The 16,427-nt window shown below is 38.6% G+C and overlaps 3 protein-coding genes across 12 annotated transcripts in view; all 3 read right to left on the reverse strand.

Moving 5' to 3' along the window:
• Window positions 1-5,060, reverse strand: part of LOC146451027 (tyrosine kinase receptor Cad96Ca-like) — a 9,143-nt gene extending 4,083 nt beyond the window's left edge. Inside the window, exons 1-6 of one of the 2 annotated variants that reach the window (XM_085099676.1) lie at window positions 4,883-5,060; window positions 3,400-3,536; window positions 2,176-2,446; window positions 1,592-1,702; window positions 450-640; window positions 1-76 (exon numbers count right to left, since the gene is read on the reverse strand). The exon at window positions 1-76 is cut by the window's left edge and continues 47 nt beyond it. In XM_085099676.1, coding sequence (XP_084955802.1) covers window positions 1-76; window positions 450-640; window positions 1,592-1,702; window positions 2,176-2,446; window positions 3,400-3,536; window positions 4,883-4,964 — 868 coding nt within the window. In that variant the 5' untranslated portion in view covers window positions 4,965-5,060. Of the gene's footprint in view, window positions 77-449; window positions 641-1,591; window positions 1,703-2,175; window positions 2,447-3,399; window positions 3,537-3,777; window positions 3,863-4,882 lie in introns of those variants that run through there. The other variant, XM_085099677.1, reaches the window with a different exon arrangement.
• Window positions 1-16,427, reverse strand: part of LOC146451025 (tyrosine-protein kinase receptor Tie-1-like) — a 139,582-nt gene that overhangs the window by 102,758 nt on the left and 20,397 nt on the right. The gene's annotated exons all lie outside the window — the stretch shown is intronic.
• LOC146451026 (uncharacterized) overlaps window positions 1-16,427 on the reverse strand; it is a 103,448-nt gene that overhangs the window by 5,232 nt on the left and 81,789 nt on the right. For 2 of the 3 annotated variants that reach the window (XR_014860147.1, XM_085099663.1), the window contains exons 17-21: window positions 9,259-9,329; window positions 8,958-8,999; window positions 8,660-8,755; window positions 8,130-8,229; window positions 7,475-7,578 (exon numbers count right to left, since the gene is read on the reverse strand). Coding sequence is in view for 2 of the 3 variants with exons in the window: in XM_085099663.1 (XP_084955789.1) it covers window positions 7,510-7,578; window positions 8,130-8,229; window positions 8,660-8,755; window positions 8,958-8,999; window positions 9,259-9,329 (378 nt within the window). In the remaining variant the exon portion in view is untranslated. Of the gene's footprint in view, window positions 1-6,586; window positions 7,579-8,129; window positions 8,230-8,659; window positions 8,756-8,957; window positions 9,000-9,258; window positions 9,330-16,427 lie in introns of those variants that run through there. The other variant, XM_085099662.1, reaches the window with a different exon arrangement.

Raw genomic sequence — 16,427 nt, forward strand, 5'->3', positions numbered from 1 at the left:
TCCCAAAATCTGTCACCTTACACGTCTCTCCTTCGCCAACAAGAACATTCCTCGCCGCTAAGTCACGATGGATTATCTAAAAGAAACGATGTATCTGCGTGCAGTCTCGGTGAAAATTGTCTTCAAAAAAGTTCAAGACAAAGCAACGAACGTTTGGGACGAGACATGGTGACCTACATGTATGTTATCTTAGTAATCTATAGCTTTCATCCAAGTGGCTCATTATGTACGTCCTAGATTACCAACCATGTCCCCCAACACCCACAAACACATGTCAAGACAGTTCCGCAGATGTTCTTATCAAATTACACTGGAACAACTTTTACCCTTACTTTTAACTGACATATGATAAGAGTTTGGAAAAAGCAACATTAAAAAGCCACAAAATGTTAAGTATAAAATATTTTTTGTTTGTGTAGGTGACATTCGCACACGAAATTGACCCAAACCTTTTTTGAAGACAAATAGCACATTCCATCAGCAACCTGCCAAGCGAAACTCATCAACTGTTCGGCGGTCAGATTGGTCTGTGGTTCAATATCCGGGTCCTTATAGTATGTGTCGTTCAGTCCTCGGCTCTTCCTCAAGTATCCCAGCAGGTCACCAAATGGGACGTACTCAATAAGGACCAACAGAGGGTCTATAGAATACAAGTTTCATGTCAGGAAATAGAAAAAGACAAAAAAGAAAAGACTGTTCATAAAAAGTAGGTAAAAAAGCTTCAGATGTTCGTCAGCAATCTTTGAAAAATTACGACCTTGTATTCCCTGCATTTGTCTTATATTTCATAAAGTAATCACTTCATTCTCTTAGTATATTCTACTCCCTTATTTATACATTCTTCTTGTCTTACTCTTACCGCTTCGATTAGCTTTCGCTACACACGGTCCAGTGTATTTAGTAAAAGAAGTTGCATTTATCCGTATTTATACATTTAATGTACTTTTAAATTTAATGTACACTTACTGATGAATAAATGAAGAACTTGTATCCCTGTACCGTTGACAGAGATATTATTAATAATAAAGTTCCTATATTTGATTTAATTTACTGGAACGATTGTGGTAAGTCAAGAGAGGCTTCATCCTCTCTTGTGTAAGTATATAGCAAACAGATCGTCCTGAAAATATGATATTATTAGTTAAAACATGTTTCTATACCTCAAACTAACTGCTGCCTCTTACTTGAGATTAGATAAATTAAACTTATTTGAAACTTTAGGGTAAAAGGAGGAAGAAATCAGAATAGTGTACCCTTCCACCCATAACACCATAAACACTACACCAATGAGGAATAGCCGCCGAAGATAAAAACTTCGCTTATTTTAGAGTTAATCATCACAATAAATGAAACGTTTTCCAATCAGTGTCTAACGAAATATATCGTAGATCGCTGCTACGCCCAAAAATACTGCCTAACTGCAGCTCTGTTCAGTCATTTCTTTGTTTAATGAATGAGGTTCTGTTCTCATGTACGACGGTACTACGGCGATAACGAATACTACATTTTCTAAACCTCATTATGTGTCCTAAGTAAGTTTGAGATGCGAGAACTAGTGTCAACCGATATAAATGTCACGGTGATCATTTACCATTCTGTGTGACACATCCAACAAGCTTGATCACGTGAGGATGAGGTTTCATTTTTTTCATCAACTCAAGTTCTGAAAGCAAGTCCTTCCTGTCTGAATCAGGAGCATCTTCTGCAGAGAAGAAGAAAGAAAAACATGTTGGTAACTTTTGCCTGAAAAGCCATTTTAATGGAGACAACTAATAAAATTTATTTATTTAATTTAACGTTAGTTGGCGCGGATAATAGTTCGGGTAGTCTAAGTGTTGGTTCCTTTTTACGGGCGAGCGCAGAAAGCTGTATCAGAATGGTTATAAAGTACTTGCATCTTACTTCCGTCGAGTAGCGAATAAATCTTAGCGACCCAATGGAACCTCACAAATCAAAAATTCCAAACAAGCAATGCGGCTCCTTGATTTGTGAGGGCTTTTGGTGACAATGATTAAGTACCTTAATATCATTAGTCGTACAAAGATCACTACAATTGAAACATTCAGTAGCCTTTTTTAAATCTTCTTCATACCGTTCTCCCATTATTATTTTTTATTCAGTTTTTGTCGTGACAAGGTAATACAAATGGTGGTACGATGATCAATGGCATCCCACCTTTCAGCATTTTCACAGCCACTGTTATGTTTTCCTGTCTACCACGCATGTCTCTTACTGTTGCTTGAGCGACCTGCGAAAATGCTCCTTTGCCAATAACCTTGATGACGCTTACTTGCTCCCGACTGATTTCCCAGCTTCTTCCTGAGGGATGAAGTGGCATATAGTCTCCAGCCGTGGAGACTTCTGGTGTTGCATAGGTTACTAGCTCATTCGCCGGCTTCCCTCTTGGGAGTTGTACATGGTCTTTTTCCTGCACAGGCATTGGATTCTAGTAACAAACAAGGATAAAAACAAAATTTCAGCAAAATCATGCATGATAACAAAAAGTATGTATGATAACAAAAGAGCTTCATGCTCATCTCGGTGAACGACGTCGAAAAACGATCACTTAGATTCACTACGGTTCATTAAAGAAAAGTTACAAGTAAAGACCACGTTTTTTCCAAGGACAGTATGGGTGTGCCTAAATAGATTCCATCACTTTCCGTCACCTATACCTTGACGGACGGGTCAAAATTACTACCCCCCAATATGATATGTATGAAAACAACCCTTACCAGTTCAACTGGTTACTTCAAAAGCGAGTTCGATGACCCCAATTGTTCTATTACGTAGCTTTGATCAGCATGTTTAAATAAAACGTTTTTGCAATTAAAAAATGCATGGTGGAGTTCATAGTAACCTTACATTTTCAAAAATTTAATATGGATATGAACCCTTCCCTACCAAGTCAACTGATTCGTGTTACGTCAACTGATTCGTGTAAGTATGAGTGATGAAAAGTGCTGGAAAACAGTGCCACCCTCCTTAAAATGAGTTATAGGAAGGATAGTAACAAGCAAGGTTATTTTAAAGATTTACAGCCTTAATGTTCCAACTCTATGGTGTTCTGGAAATAGGGACAGAATATATAACTTTGTCACGGACGCGTATGTCAGAACTCTGGAATTAAATGTTAATTACGCATTAGTTTGGTTGGCTCATGGTCAATGCAGACGACAAAAAGAGAAAAACCTTAAACCGTTGCATTTCTCGAAATGCAGAACTATCTGCATCATCAAACTATTACTCTCCTTAAACTCCACCTACTTACGTGCACATATAACCTTTAAATGAATATTGGGAAGTGATATTCTGACAAGCTACTATCATCTTGCTTAATTCTATTTCCAACTCGTCCGACTGCAGAGCCCCTCATCAATTATGTAACTGATCACTTACCATAGCTATAAGATCCTGGCTGCATCTTGGGCACGGACGACGACGCATTCTCCAGAGTGCAGCAGATAGAACGATCATTACTATCCCCAACACAAGGATTACAGAATTATAAACCGCATGAAGAACAACACAAGAACCTACAAGTAAACAGACATAGTTCTAAGTCTTCACTGCTACAACAGACACCCATTGCCGAGCAAACACGAGTCTTGTGGGAAATAATTTTGCCTGGGCAATTAGGCGTACCCTAGCAAACAAAAACTGAGGAGAAATTGCCGCCGAAGGGGAAGAGGGTGGGACGAAGGAAAAGAAACAGCATGGCTTTAAATGTGATGTCCTGACAAAGTGGTCACACGCAGCCATATATATAGAACCAACCGACTACACAAGGATTCATGTACTGCAAGTTCACGTTTCGTTCATGCATGGTAGCGAAAATTGTCAACATCCATTTTTGCGCATCCAGTTAAGTCATCATCGACATGACACCGAAGAGGCGTGGCGTGACTGCTCCATTTTTTTATTATACAAAAAGCTGAATCAGAACCAGAGCTGCTAGTTTTATATTCCATTGAAAAGAACCTTAGAGTTTCCAATGAAGAGCAAGACGTAGCTAACTGTCAATCAATTATTCAGAAGTACTCATGATCGAAGGTCCACGTTGTCATCTGGATTGTTCAATCACTGGTTGTCTCAAATAAACGTGCGGAATCTTTCCGATTTATCGGCTGCGTTAAGTTATCGCATTCAATTGTTGATCATATTTCAAATAGCTACAAATAGCTGTAGTAGGTCGTGAATCCGCAAAGCTGCATATCTCAAATAATAAGCTGGATTATCATCACTAATTCCGTTCTTGCCGAAACTAAGAAACCTTGAACCCGATCATGACTTGCGCTTAGCCTGGTGAACTCATTTTGTTAATTTTAATTTGAACTGACATTCAGTAAATTTATTTAGCCTGTGTGCAGCCGCCATCAAAAGAAATAGGAGACGTCTGCACGCAGGCTATGAATTCCTTGTTAAGAAATCGAATTATTTCATTTCTTTCTGTTTAAAGATCTGTTTTAAATGCTAATATGTTTTAAGCCTTAAGTAGTTAAGAAGAATACAAATGGCAAACGGCTACATTCGTCCACCATTGTCGTGAACTATACCAACTTATTAACTGCGTCGCGGCTTTCTAATCAAACACAATTTGGCGTAGCCTCCGAGGCCACTAAGTTGAGAGTATTTTTTCTAAAACCCAGTATAGATTCAATTTATGACAAAAAATCCCAAATATGAATGACAAAAGCCTTAGGTTTTGTCGTTCAACTTTGGGTAACTTCTGCTACTTGGCACTCGGTAGAGTAAAGGCCAGCAAAGAAGCATAAGCAGTTCATCGACGTTCAAACTGGTAATACAACTTACATGTTACGGGATCACTCATCAAATCCTCTGATGCCAAATCATCGACAAAAGAAATGTAAGCAAAACATACCTGCCTGCAGCTGCGGTGATAGCACCATTGCAGTCATGAAACCGCAGGTTGAAGCGATTCCAAGCGTCTTTAAAAAATGCATCTTATCACAGTTGTAAACAGAGCGTCGTTTAGGTCTTCGTCAATAAATGGCAGCACGAAAGATGTACCAAAATTAAGAAGGAGTTAAGATGGCCGCCGTGGCATTTTGAACTCTAATAGCACGTGACTACTTGAAGCGGAAGTTCCGACCTTCAAGTGAAGTCACGCCAGTGTAATTAAAATTGGCTTCCATGTTTCATCCAACCTTCATTTGCATCAGTATCCAAATTGACAGACGTTTGGAAGACAATAAGAATGAAAATGCTGAGTTGTGTTTTGACCTCAGTAAACCTTGTGATGAACACTGTCTACAAAAAAAACCTAGCGTTCTACACTTCATTTCTTAGTGAGTAAACCATCTACACAGATGCATACTAAGGAGACAAGAACACACTAAGACTAAGGGGCTGATCCAGCTCCGTTTAAAGGATATTTTTTTGCATTATTTTGGGCAAAATGCTGCTATCAAACCCAAGGCAAAAAGGAGTCTTAGGGTGGGCTAAGCGGAGTGCATTTCAGACCTAAGGATGGGTGACAACAGTTTTCGGAACTCCCAAGCCCTTATAATTTGAAAGATCAGTTCTACCACTCCATCTTAGTTGATACTGTTATGTGCCGGGAAGGTACTGTATTTTACTCGCCGAGACGGGCCCCAAATCTGCGACAGATATTTCAGATTGAGATGATAAAGATTGCGATGCCGACAAAAGCTACAAGGGGATTGATGTATGATGTATATATGATAATGATGAGTAGCTCGCTGTAAAGAAAAACGGGATAAGTGGAGAACTTCGAAGCGAGAATTTGCAAATCAAAGTGGACTCTAGATGTGCATGCCTACTTGAAATAGACTGAAATGCTGAAGCTAAAGTGAGAAACGACACCTACGAGATAGCGACAGTGTTCAGTTCCAGCATCCAATAACAATGATTCCGCGAAACCGCGAAGGATATTGGAAGATTTTTAAATTAGATAAGAGAGTGGCATACTTCAATGTGTAATTGTAGATGCTACCCTGTTTTAATGTCGTCGTAATGATGTCGTCAATTATGGACTGAACCTCCTTCAACTCGTGTTGTACTGTCACGCTTATCTGCTATCAGCTATAAACCAGTCAGTCTCCAAAAGTGTCAGTTTGAGCAGAGGCTGTGGTGTCATGTTCCTCTTTCTGGCGACTATGTTCAACGTTTAACAACTGCTGGGTGTAGAAAAGATTTCACAACGTAAACATTGTGTTTTAACGAGGCTGAAGTGTGAATCCAACCACATAGCGAAGAAGCTAAGCTCTATCAGTAAAGCGCATTCCAGGAAAATCTACCATCATACCTCTTTCTGTTCCCTTGGTGAGTTCGAGTTAAATGTAAAAAAAATGGCTGTAATTTATGACAATATCGCAATTTGTCTTCTCAGTCGAAAAAAAAAGTTAGGTCACAAGGGCACCACGAATGAGGAAGATATTTGACTGTGTTACAAGCTTTGCCCAGGAGATCTGAGGGCAAAAAAAACACTCTCTGTATAGCCCATTATTTGAGTGTCAGTAATACAATCACTGTGTTAAAGTGTGTTTCACATTTTTCTTTCAAGGTCAAACAGAAGAATCAAAAGCATAAACCAATGCAAAAATAGGCTGTCAAAATCACGTTCTTTTATCAAAAAACTATTCAATTATAGAAATAATCTGTATCTATTAATTAACTGTTACATATAAAACTTCGTTTACAGCAGTTTTCTGTTCTATCTTTTTCTGTTTGTCTTTGCTAGTTTCTGATCTTTGTCATTTGAAGCAATCTCTATTTCCAATGTACTTAAGAAAACTATAATATAAGTAGCATTCTGCAATACGGTACCAGAAATTATTCAAAAAGTCACCAAAACCCAAACGTGAATTGACTTTCCTCCAACTCTCAAGTAAATTGCTCAGATGCATCAGATTAAAACACTATTTCATGGCGTTCGGCGAGAAGGCCCAACATTAAGAAACTTACCAATTTACTTGGCTTGCTGAGCGAACAACTGCGAATAAAACTGACTTATTTACAGTTGTTCGCTCAGCAAGCCAAGTGATCAGTGATTTTCTTATTGTCTAGTCCTCTTTCAGAGAATCATGAAAAAGCGTTTTAATCTGATGCAACTAAGCTATTTAGGAAGGAGTTGAAGGAAAGTTAATTGACTCTTCCATGAAGCCATCAACGTTATTTAAACCACTCTTTTCGTTGAATGGTAGGCAACATTAAAAGTGACATATATTTTTTGTTACATATTTATCCTATATATCTTTATATATGTTTCATTTACGCCCTTTTGCCAAAAACCACGAAAAAGTATTTCTAATCTGATGCAACTGAGCTACTTAGCTACGAATTATGAACTTAAAATTCACTTTTCAATCACCCGTAAGCGTCAGTTAAAACTCTATTTTTTGTTGAATCGTGGGCAGCAATAAAAAATACATATACTTTTTTTCAGAAAAAAAGGAGGGTTTTTTAAACGACAGTTTTTGTTCCTTTAAACTGCTTATCGGTATATGGAAATCTCTCCCATTAGCTCTACTCTGCTGTCAGATCGCTGACGTTCACGTACATCCTGTTGTCGTACTCACTGAGGTTGACGTACGTCTGTAAAAAGAAAAATACTCCATACTTTAGTAGCATTATTTGCAAGCTTTCACTTCATTTTCTCCAGCTAAGCACTCTTCCAGCAGACTGTCCAACACTCAAGGTAAACTAAAAGTTCGTTAAAGAACAAGGAAGCTTGATGTAACGCGACGAGTAAAAGATTGTAAACAGTATTCTTCGAAAATTGAGCGGAATTTTAGGGTCCTGCACTTCTACTAATCCAAGACATTTTCAATTGTCGTTACACCGTAATACTTATGATAGTGGATCTTGCATTTTCTTGGCCGGACAATTCTCCCCCGAGAATGGACGGGAAGTTTATTGATATAAGAGTTGATAAAATTGGGACCAATAGAAACGTAGCCTGCGAACGCACACGTATTTCCGGCTGTCGACAGCCGGAAATATGTCTGCGTTCGCAGGATAATCAAAACGCGAGTAGCATCTCAGTGTTTTTCCTGCGCAAGCTTAGTTTTCTATGAATTCGATCCACCACTCCCCCTACTCCCTTTTTAAATTAAATTAGATAATCTTTAACAGTATCCCCTTACCTTGTGTTTTTTCCCCATATCTTTCATGGTCTTCCTTAGTTCATCAAACGTGGGTCGATCAGTCGGGTTTTCTTCCCAACACTTTAGCATAATCTCAAACCTAAACCATGAAAAATAGAAAAACGGTGTACATGTGTAACATCAACTGTAATCTTCGAAATTTAGTTAGAGGTGGGAAATCGGAATTTTATTAAACTTCATAGTGTTGTTGGTTTTGCGCATGCTATCTCTCCAGCACGATCGAGGTTTCAAGTTGTTCTCCGAGATACAAAAGTTGAAATCCTATCCTCGTTGTGTAGCCCAGTACTCACTTCTGGATACAATGAAGGAGTCCTATGAATTATGTTACGTTCAGAATACACACGATCAATGATCAGTAGGCGTGAACCGTCCTTCAACCAGATATGAGATGATCGATATCCCATTCTGTTATATGAGCTGGAAGCATGGCGAGAAAAGGAACGATAAGAAAAATGACCCACAAATCCAAAAGCTTTATCAACTGTTGCGAAGTTTTCATTGATACTTACAGTTTGCTATCCACATGTCTTGGTTTTGGCATTCTGTATCCTTCTTGAATTTTTCTGGCGATATGGCGAGCATTTATATTCGGGTATGGAGATCCGCGTAGAGATAAAAGCGAGAATTCTGCATTATGCCTATTGCCGTTGTTAAATGTGTTTGCAGTACAATTGCAAATTTGTTCCAACAACAATCACAGTGCCAACATTGTTTTCATTAGCCCTCAATCTTTGTATTTCACTGAATTCAGTTCTTCCTTCCTTAGTCTTATCAAGGCAACATAAGTTAAAAGTAAAATTGAACTTACCGACAGTGAGGATTTCATAAAGAAGAATACCATAACTCCATCTGCAAAAAGAAGCAACCAGTCAATCAATAAATAGCGGATGAACAAACTCAAAAAAGTTAGACTGGAAGGAAGCAAGCGAGAAAGCATTCCAAGCATGCAAGAAAGAAACCATTGAAAGGATGTCCCGCGGAAGCTATAGAAATTATTGCTTTAGGAAGACGGCGCTGTGTTTCTAAAGGCGAATTTTATTTTAACATTCACACAGACAATCACCAAATTAGAAAACCAAAATCGTTCAGTTTCAATTCAAGTACTTACACGTCACTTTGTGTAGTGTATGTTCCATACAACAAGGCCTCATACGCAGTCCACTTGACAGGCAGTCGGCCCTATGAAAAGAAATACCACCATGTAAATATCTTATTCAGAACGGCATACCGGAACTCTTCAATCAATAGAAGTCCCTGCTCTTTACTCGTAAATTCACGGCTATAAGTTGAGCACTTGTTACGGCTAAACTGCAACTCCAAAAAGGATCAGAAGATTTCCGGTATTTTCAATTTTCAAAAAAGGGAGAAGATCTAGAGGCTGGCCAAACTTTTTCGAAATCAATAGCTTGAAAATTTCTGGTTTATTCAATTCTATGCCGGAGATATTTTTAACTGAAATATGATACCAGTTTGGAAAAGCAACATTAGAAAGCCAGAAAATTTTTTAGCATTAAAAGTATAAAACATTTTTTGTTAATGTGGGTGACATTCGCACACGAAATTGACCCAAACCTTTTTTGAAGACAAATAACACATCCCATTAGCAACCTGCCAAGCGAACCTCATCAACTGTTCAGCGGTCAGATTGGTCTGCGGTTTAACATCCGGGTCTTTATAGTACGTGTCATTTAGTCCTCGGCTCTTCCTCAAGTATCCCAGTAGGTCACCAAATGGCACATACTCAATAAGGACCAACAGGGGGTCTATAGAAAACAAGTTTCATGTCAGGAAATAGAAAAAGACAAAAAAAGAAAAGACTGTTCATAACAATTTGGTAAAATAGCTTCAGATCTTCGTCAGCAATCTTTGAATAGGCGATCTTTGAAAATTTCTTCCTCGTATCCCTGTGCCGTTGACAGAGATATTATAAAGTTCCTATATTTGAATTAATTTATTGAAACGACAGAACCTTGTGTATTTGTAAGTATATAGCAACTAGATCCCCTGAAAATATGATACTATAAGTTAAAACGTGTTTCCATACCTCAAAATGACTTCTGCCTCTTACTTAAAATAGATAAAGTAAACTTATTTAAAACTTTAGAGTAAAAGAAGGAAGAAATCAGAATAGTGTACCCTTCCACCCATAACACCATAACCACTACACCAATAAGGAATAGCCGCTGAAAATTGAAACTTTGCTTATTTTAGAGTTACTCGTCACAATAAATCAAAAGTTTTCAAAGCAGTGCTAAACCATAAATATTGTAGATCGCTGTTAAGCCCCAGAATACTGCCTAACTGCACCTCTATTCAGTCATTTCTTTGTTTAATGAATGGGGTTCTGTTCTCACGTGCTACAGTACAAAGACGATAAGGAATACTACATTTTCTAAACCTCATAAGGTGTCCTAAGTAAGTTTGAGATATGGGAACTAATGTCAACCGATACTAATATAGCGGTGTTCATTTACCATTCTGCGTGACACATCCAACAAGCTTGATCACGTGTGGATGAGGTTTCAGATTTTTCATCAAATCAAGTTCTGAAAGCAAGTCCTTTCTGTCTGAATCGGGAGCATCTTCTGCAGAGAAGAAGAAAGTAAAACATATTGGTAGCTTTTGGTTGAAAAGCCATTTTAATGGAGACAACTAATCAAATTCGTTTGATTTAACGTTAGTTGGCGCGAATAATAGTTAAGGTGGTCTTATTGTTGGTTGCTTTGTACGGGCGAGCGCAGAAAGCTGTGTTAAAATGGTTAAAAAGTACTTACACCTAACTTCCGTCGATTCGCGAGAACATCGTGACTCAATGTAACCTCACAAATCGAAAGTTCCAAACAAACAATGCGACTCCTTTTTGTGAGGGCTTTAGGTGATGCTAACATGACAATGATTAAGTTCCCTAATATCATTAGGGGTGAAAGGATTATTACAAATATAACATCAAGTAACCTTTTTGAAATCTGACTCATCCCGTTCTTCCATGTTATTTCTTTCTTTAGTACAAGGTAATACAAATGGCGGAGTTGTGACGACGATCAACGGCAACCCACCTTTCAGCATTTTCACAGCCACTATTATATTTTCCTGTCTACCGCGCATTTCTCTTACTGATGCTTGAGCAACCTGCGAAAATGCACCTTTGCCAATAACCTTGATGACGTTTACTTGCTCCCGACTGATTTCCCAGCTTTTTCCTATGGGATGAAGTGGCATATAGTCTCCAACCGTGGAGACTTCTGGTGTTGCATAAGTCACTAGCTCATTCGCCGGCTTCCCGCTTAGAGATTTTACATTGTCTTCTTCCTGTACAGGTATTGAGCTCTAGAAACAAACAAGGAAAACAACAAAATTGCAGCAAAATCATGAATGATAACAAAAAGTATGTATTACAACAAAAAAGAGCTTCAAGCTCAGCTCTGTGAACGACGTAGAAAAACGATCACTTCGATTACACTTTAGATTCACTAAAGTTCTTTAAAGAAAAGTTATAAGTAAAGACCACGTTTTTCGAAGGTCCGTAAGGTGGGTCTTACATTTTCGAAAGTTTAATGTCTACCCTACCCTACCATCCACCTTTATTGTCACATTAACTGATAAAGGGTTATTGATCGGTGTAAATATGTGTGATGAAAAGTGATGGAAAACAGTGCCACCCTCCTAAAAATAAGTTACAGGAAGGATAGTAAAATTAGCAACGTTATTTAAAGATCACCGCCTTAATCTTTCAACCTTTTCCCCCCATAAACCAGGGAATTCTGGAAATAGGGACAGAATATATGATTGTAACTTTGGAAAGGACGCGTATGTCGGAACTCTGGAATTAAATATTAACTAAGATTCATTAGCTTGATTGGCTCAATGCAGACGACAAAAAGGGAAAAACCTTAAACCGTTGAATTTCTCGAACTGCAGAACTATCTGCATCATCCAACTATTACTCCCCTTAATCTCCGCCTCCTAACGTGCATGGACTTAAGCTTTAAGGAATGAATATTGGGAAGTGATACTCTGACAAGGGACTAGCGTCTTGCGTAATTTCTATTTTAAACTCGTCTGACTACACACCCCCCGGTCAATTATATAACTGATCACTTACCATAGCTATAAGATGCTGGCTGGATCTTGGGCACGGACGACGGCGCATTTTCCAGAGCGCAACGGATAGAACGATAATTATTATCCCCAACACAAGGATTACAAAATTATAAACCACATGAAGAACAACGCAAGGGCCTACAAGTAAACAGACACAGTACTAAGGCTTCAATGCTACAAGAGACACCCATTGCCGAGCATAGATGAGTTTTGGAAAAATTATTTTACCCGGACAATAAGGCGTACCATAACAAACAAAAAGAGAAATTGCCGCCGAAGGGGAAGAGGGTGGTAGGACGAAGGAAATGGAATAGAGTGGCTTTAAATGTGAGGTCTTGACCAAGTGGTTACACGCAGCATGTATATCTATTGCCGGGAAATCTGCACTCACGGTTAATCATAATTTTATATTAACTGTTTAGAAGCCAATGTAGAGCGAACGGAAATCCCCTCACCTGTTTGATTTCCCGGAGGCTTACTATCACCTGAGAGATATATAAACTTCAACGTGTTAGAAAACAGTTGCTAAAGAATGAAACGTGTTGTAGAGATTAGCTTTTATGGTGGTTCTTAAAAGAATGAAGCTTGTAAACATGAAAGAATGCATAAGGCTTCAATTGTAACTTTCTGCATGATTTTATAAGAAGATTAAGCTCAGAAAACAGTTCGATTCGTTGATATAGATGTAGTTTTGATGAAATTGCCTTGAAATGCTGCACAGGGATAACTTTTTTTGTATTCGTAAATAACTTGGCAACAAGGGAAGTAACCCATACTGTGACTGGCTTTAGCTTTTCATATTATAAACAGATCAAATTAAAATAAAAGGGAAAAGTCAACTGCTATTCAGAGTAAAAGGGAATATTTTCAATAAGGCCTAAAAGGCACCTGGATCTTAGGCCTTAAAGATTCGCGTCAAATGTCAACAAGTATTAGTTTCAACTTACTCAAAACGAAACGTAAAATTGAACTTCAAATATATGTGAATAAGAAACGTTTTCATAATTGAAGATCCTAAATGAACACTTCGCTGTTTCGTATCCGAACTAGATAACTGTGCATTGCATCACATTTTCGAAACAGACAAAAAGTAATTTGTTTGTCCTAGAACAGTGTTTTTTTTTTCTTTTTGTCGTCTTTTTTCCGCTTGACCTGAATTCAGCATTTCTAACGCGCATCTCAGGAACAAGGGAAAGCCCCCGGAAAAGAAAGATTTACATCCTCATTTTAAGTAACGTGCCTTCCTTTATGTTGACCGTCTTAATGTTGTCTTTGTACTTTTCACTTTCGCCACATTTGTTTGTAGCAGTCACCACGAACTCATATTTCTTGTTCTTCTTCACTCTAACAACAAATTCACGCTTGGAGATATCATGTATAACCTCCACTCTCGTCCACTGATCCTCATTTCGAATTTTTTGGTAGATGGAGTATTGTGTGATGACAGCTCCATTGTTTTCGGGTTCCTTCCATTTCAGGGTCACTTCGTTACCATTTACTTCGGTTGTAACGACTACAGCTGCTGGAACCTCTGTGTGAATAAAGAAATATGATCCATACAGTTAGTTGTTGACTTACTGCTAAATGCTATCTGCGTTTCAGTGCCGTTTTAAGTTCCTACAATAACGACCCGTTAACGTTAACATAAAACCCAAAAATATGGGATTTGAGTACCAACGTTGTCATTCCGGACGATAAGTCCAGTAGTTAGGACGCAAACAAATCTCAGTAGTTTGAACAAGCAGAAGACGGGTGCAGATTAAAAGGCGTTTCCCCTACGTATATTAAATGCACTAACTATCTCAGTTTTCAGGCCACTAAATTGTTAGTCATGCACTAGCAATATTGATAGCACCAATATTCGTATTTTAAAGGAAAATGAAGAAGCTACAGTGTAGATCCCGCAGCTCGACCGGCACCAGGTTTGACTTTCTTTTTCATTCTGGGCGATTTTTGCGATGCACTCACCTCCCAACACGACGATTTTCTTGATTTTCTCTACGTCTTTCCAACTCTCACCAAACTTGTTTGTAGCCGTCACCAAAAATTCATAGTCCTCGCCTTTTTCCAATGTAACGTTGACTTCACGAATTAAGGGGTTCTTTCTTCCCCCTATTTCTTTCCAGTCCATTGGTGGACCATCACCATTGACTGTCCTCTGATACACATTATACTGTGTAATGAATGCTCCATTGTTCTGTGGTACATTCCATTTTATAGTTACTTTAGTGTCTTTTGTTTGTGGAGGCAGGCCTACAATTTCAGCAGCAGCTGGGGGTCCTATCACGATATACATAAAAATAATAATATATAAACAATAGCCTCCATTTAGCGCGAAAAGATACTCGGATATTTGTCCGTGGACATTATCTGTTCCGAGAAGCAGGTTTATCTCTCCTTCTGTCACAAAAGCAAACCGTTCCCCCATCTTGACATTAATTTTAATTGTAAACAAGACGCGCCTTGAAGTTTTTGAAATTGGGGAATACATCGGATATTCTCCAGTTTTAGCTGGGATATATTCGTTCACGTGAGGCGTTCAGACCAATCCTGCGCGAGCAGAAATATTTGATGGATTATAAATAAAAATAACTAAAGGCAACTAAAACAGTTTGTACAGATCCTGTTAACACTTGGTGACAATTCACTTTTGAACTGTGGCTATCATCTTCAAGAAAGATGATTTAAACGTGGCATTAATTCTAAGGAATAAAATTACGGTTGCTATGTTCTCATGACATGATAAGGCGAAGATAAAAAACCCAGCCACAGTCCAGGGTTCCAGAGCCATCGGGGGACGAGAAATAGTGTGCTGTAATCTTGAAAGGAGTATAAGAAACTTTAGTTTTATTGAAATTTTCATGAAAAAAATACAAAGACGGATATCACGTTACAGCAACGTTTTTAATCGTTGTAACATCATCGACTCTCTATGCCTTGATGCGGCGACTGTCAAGAGTAGACTAGCGGTGTTTTCGAAATTAATACCAGGCAGAAATGTTAAGAAATATTAAAAAGTGAAGTCCTTTTACACTGTCCCCCTTTTGCTGAAGATATTACAAAATAAATATGATCTCAAAATCGTTTAATAAAAAACAATAACTCGCATAAATTTCGCTCGCTCCCGGAATCGCACTTTACGAGCAAACTGGACAAACCATGTCCAAACTAGTGAAATAAAACAGGGGTTGCCATGACTGTTTACGATTCTTCACGATTGGTCAATTGTCTGGCCGGACTGGTCCTGGACAACAACTGGCTATCAACACTATCAGACACATATTCCACATAATTGTTTTCTTACGCCGGTGACGTGGGCGTAAAATGGTATCCTTTCTAAATCTCTGTCCTGCGAAGAAGGTATTTGTTATATGACTACGATAATTTTGGGGGACGTTAACTAAAATCCGCCGATTTGATATCTTATTTACACTCCGATAGATAGATATCAGACCGATGATAGTACAGATAACAACAAGGCATACCATGCCAACCGCCGACCGGTTGGCTCAGTTGGTGGAGCACCGGGCTCCCGTGCGGGAAGTCGCGGGTTCAAACCCCGGCCTGACCAACACTCGGGGTATTTAAATTAATTGAAGAGAAAAGTGCTGCCTTTGTAATGACATCTACAAATAGTTAGACCTTCTAATCTTCTCGGATAAGGACGATAAATCGTAGGTTCCGTCTAACAACCCTTATTCATGATTACTTTGTGGGACGTTAAAAACCCACAAACTGTTCGCAAGAGTAGGGGACGTTGGTCCCGGTGTTGTGGTCTGGCCTTTTATCTTTCAAACTCATGCTTGAGTTGAGTGGGTGGGTGGGTGGGTTAGATCTAATATGGACCGATAGCGTGTGCCAGAGGCGCCTTCACATGCTGACGTCCGTTCTCACCCCATAGAATTGTAAACCGCCATGAGACTTGGGGATATGTGCGGTATATAAGAATCCATCCATCCGTCCGTCCGTCCGTCCGTCCATTCATTCATTCATTCATTCATTCATTCATTCATTCATTCATTCATTCATTCATTCATTCATTCATTCATTCATTCATTCATTCATTCATTCATATCATTCATTCATTCATTCATTCATTCATTCATTCATTCATTCATTCATTCATTCATTCATTCATTCATTCATTCATTCATTCATTCATTCATTCATACCATT

The sequence above is a fragment of the Pavona decussata genome, unplaced genomic scaffold, assembly GCF_977016875.1.
Source record: "Pavona decussata unplaced genomic scaffold, jaPavDecu1.1 SCAFFOLD_409, whole genome shotgun sequence".
In the NCBI taxonomy this organism is placed as follows: Eukaryota; Metazoa; Cnidaria; class Anthozoa; order Scleractinia; family Agariciidae; genus Pavona; species Pavona decussata.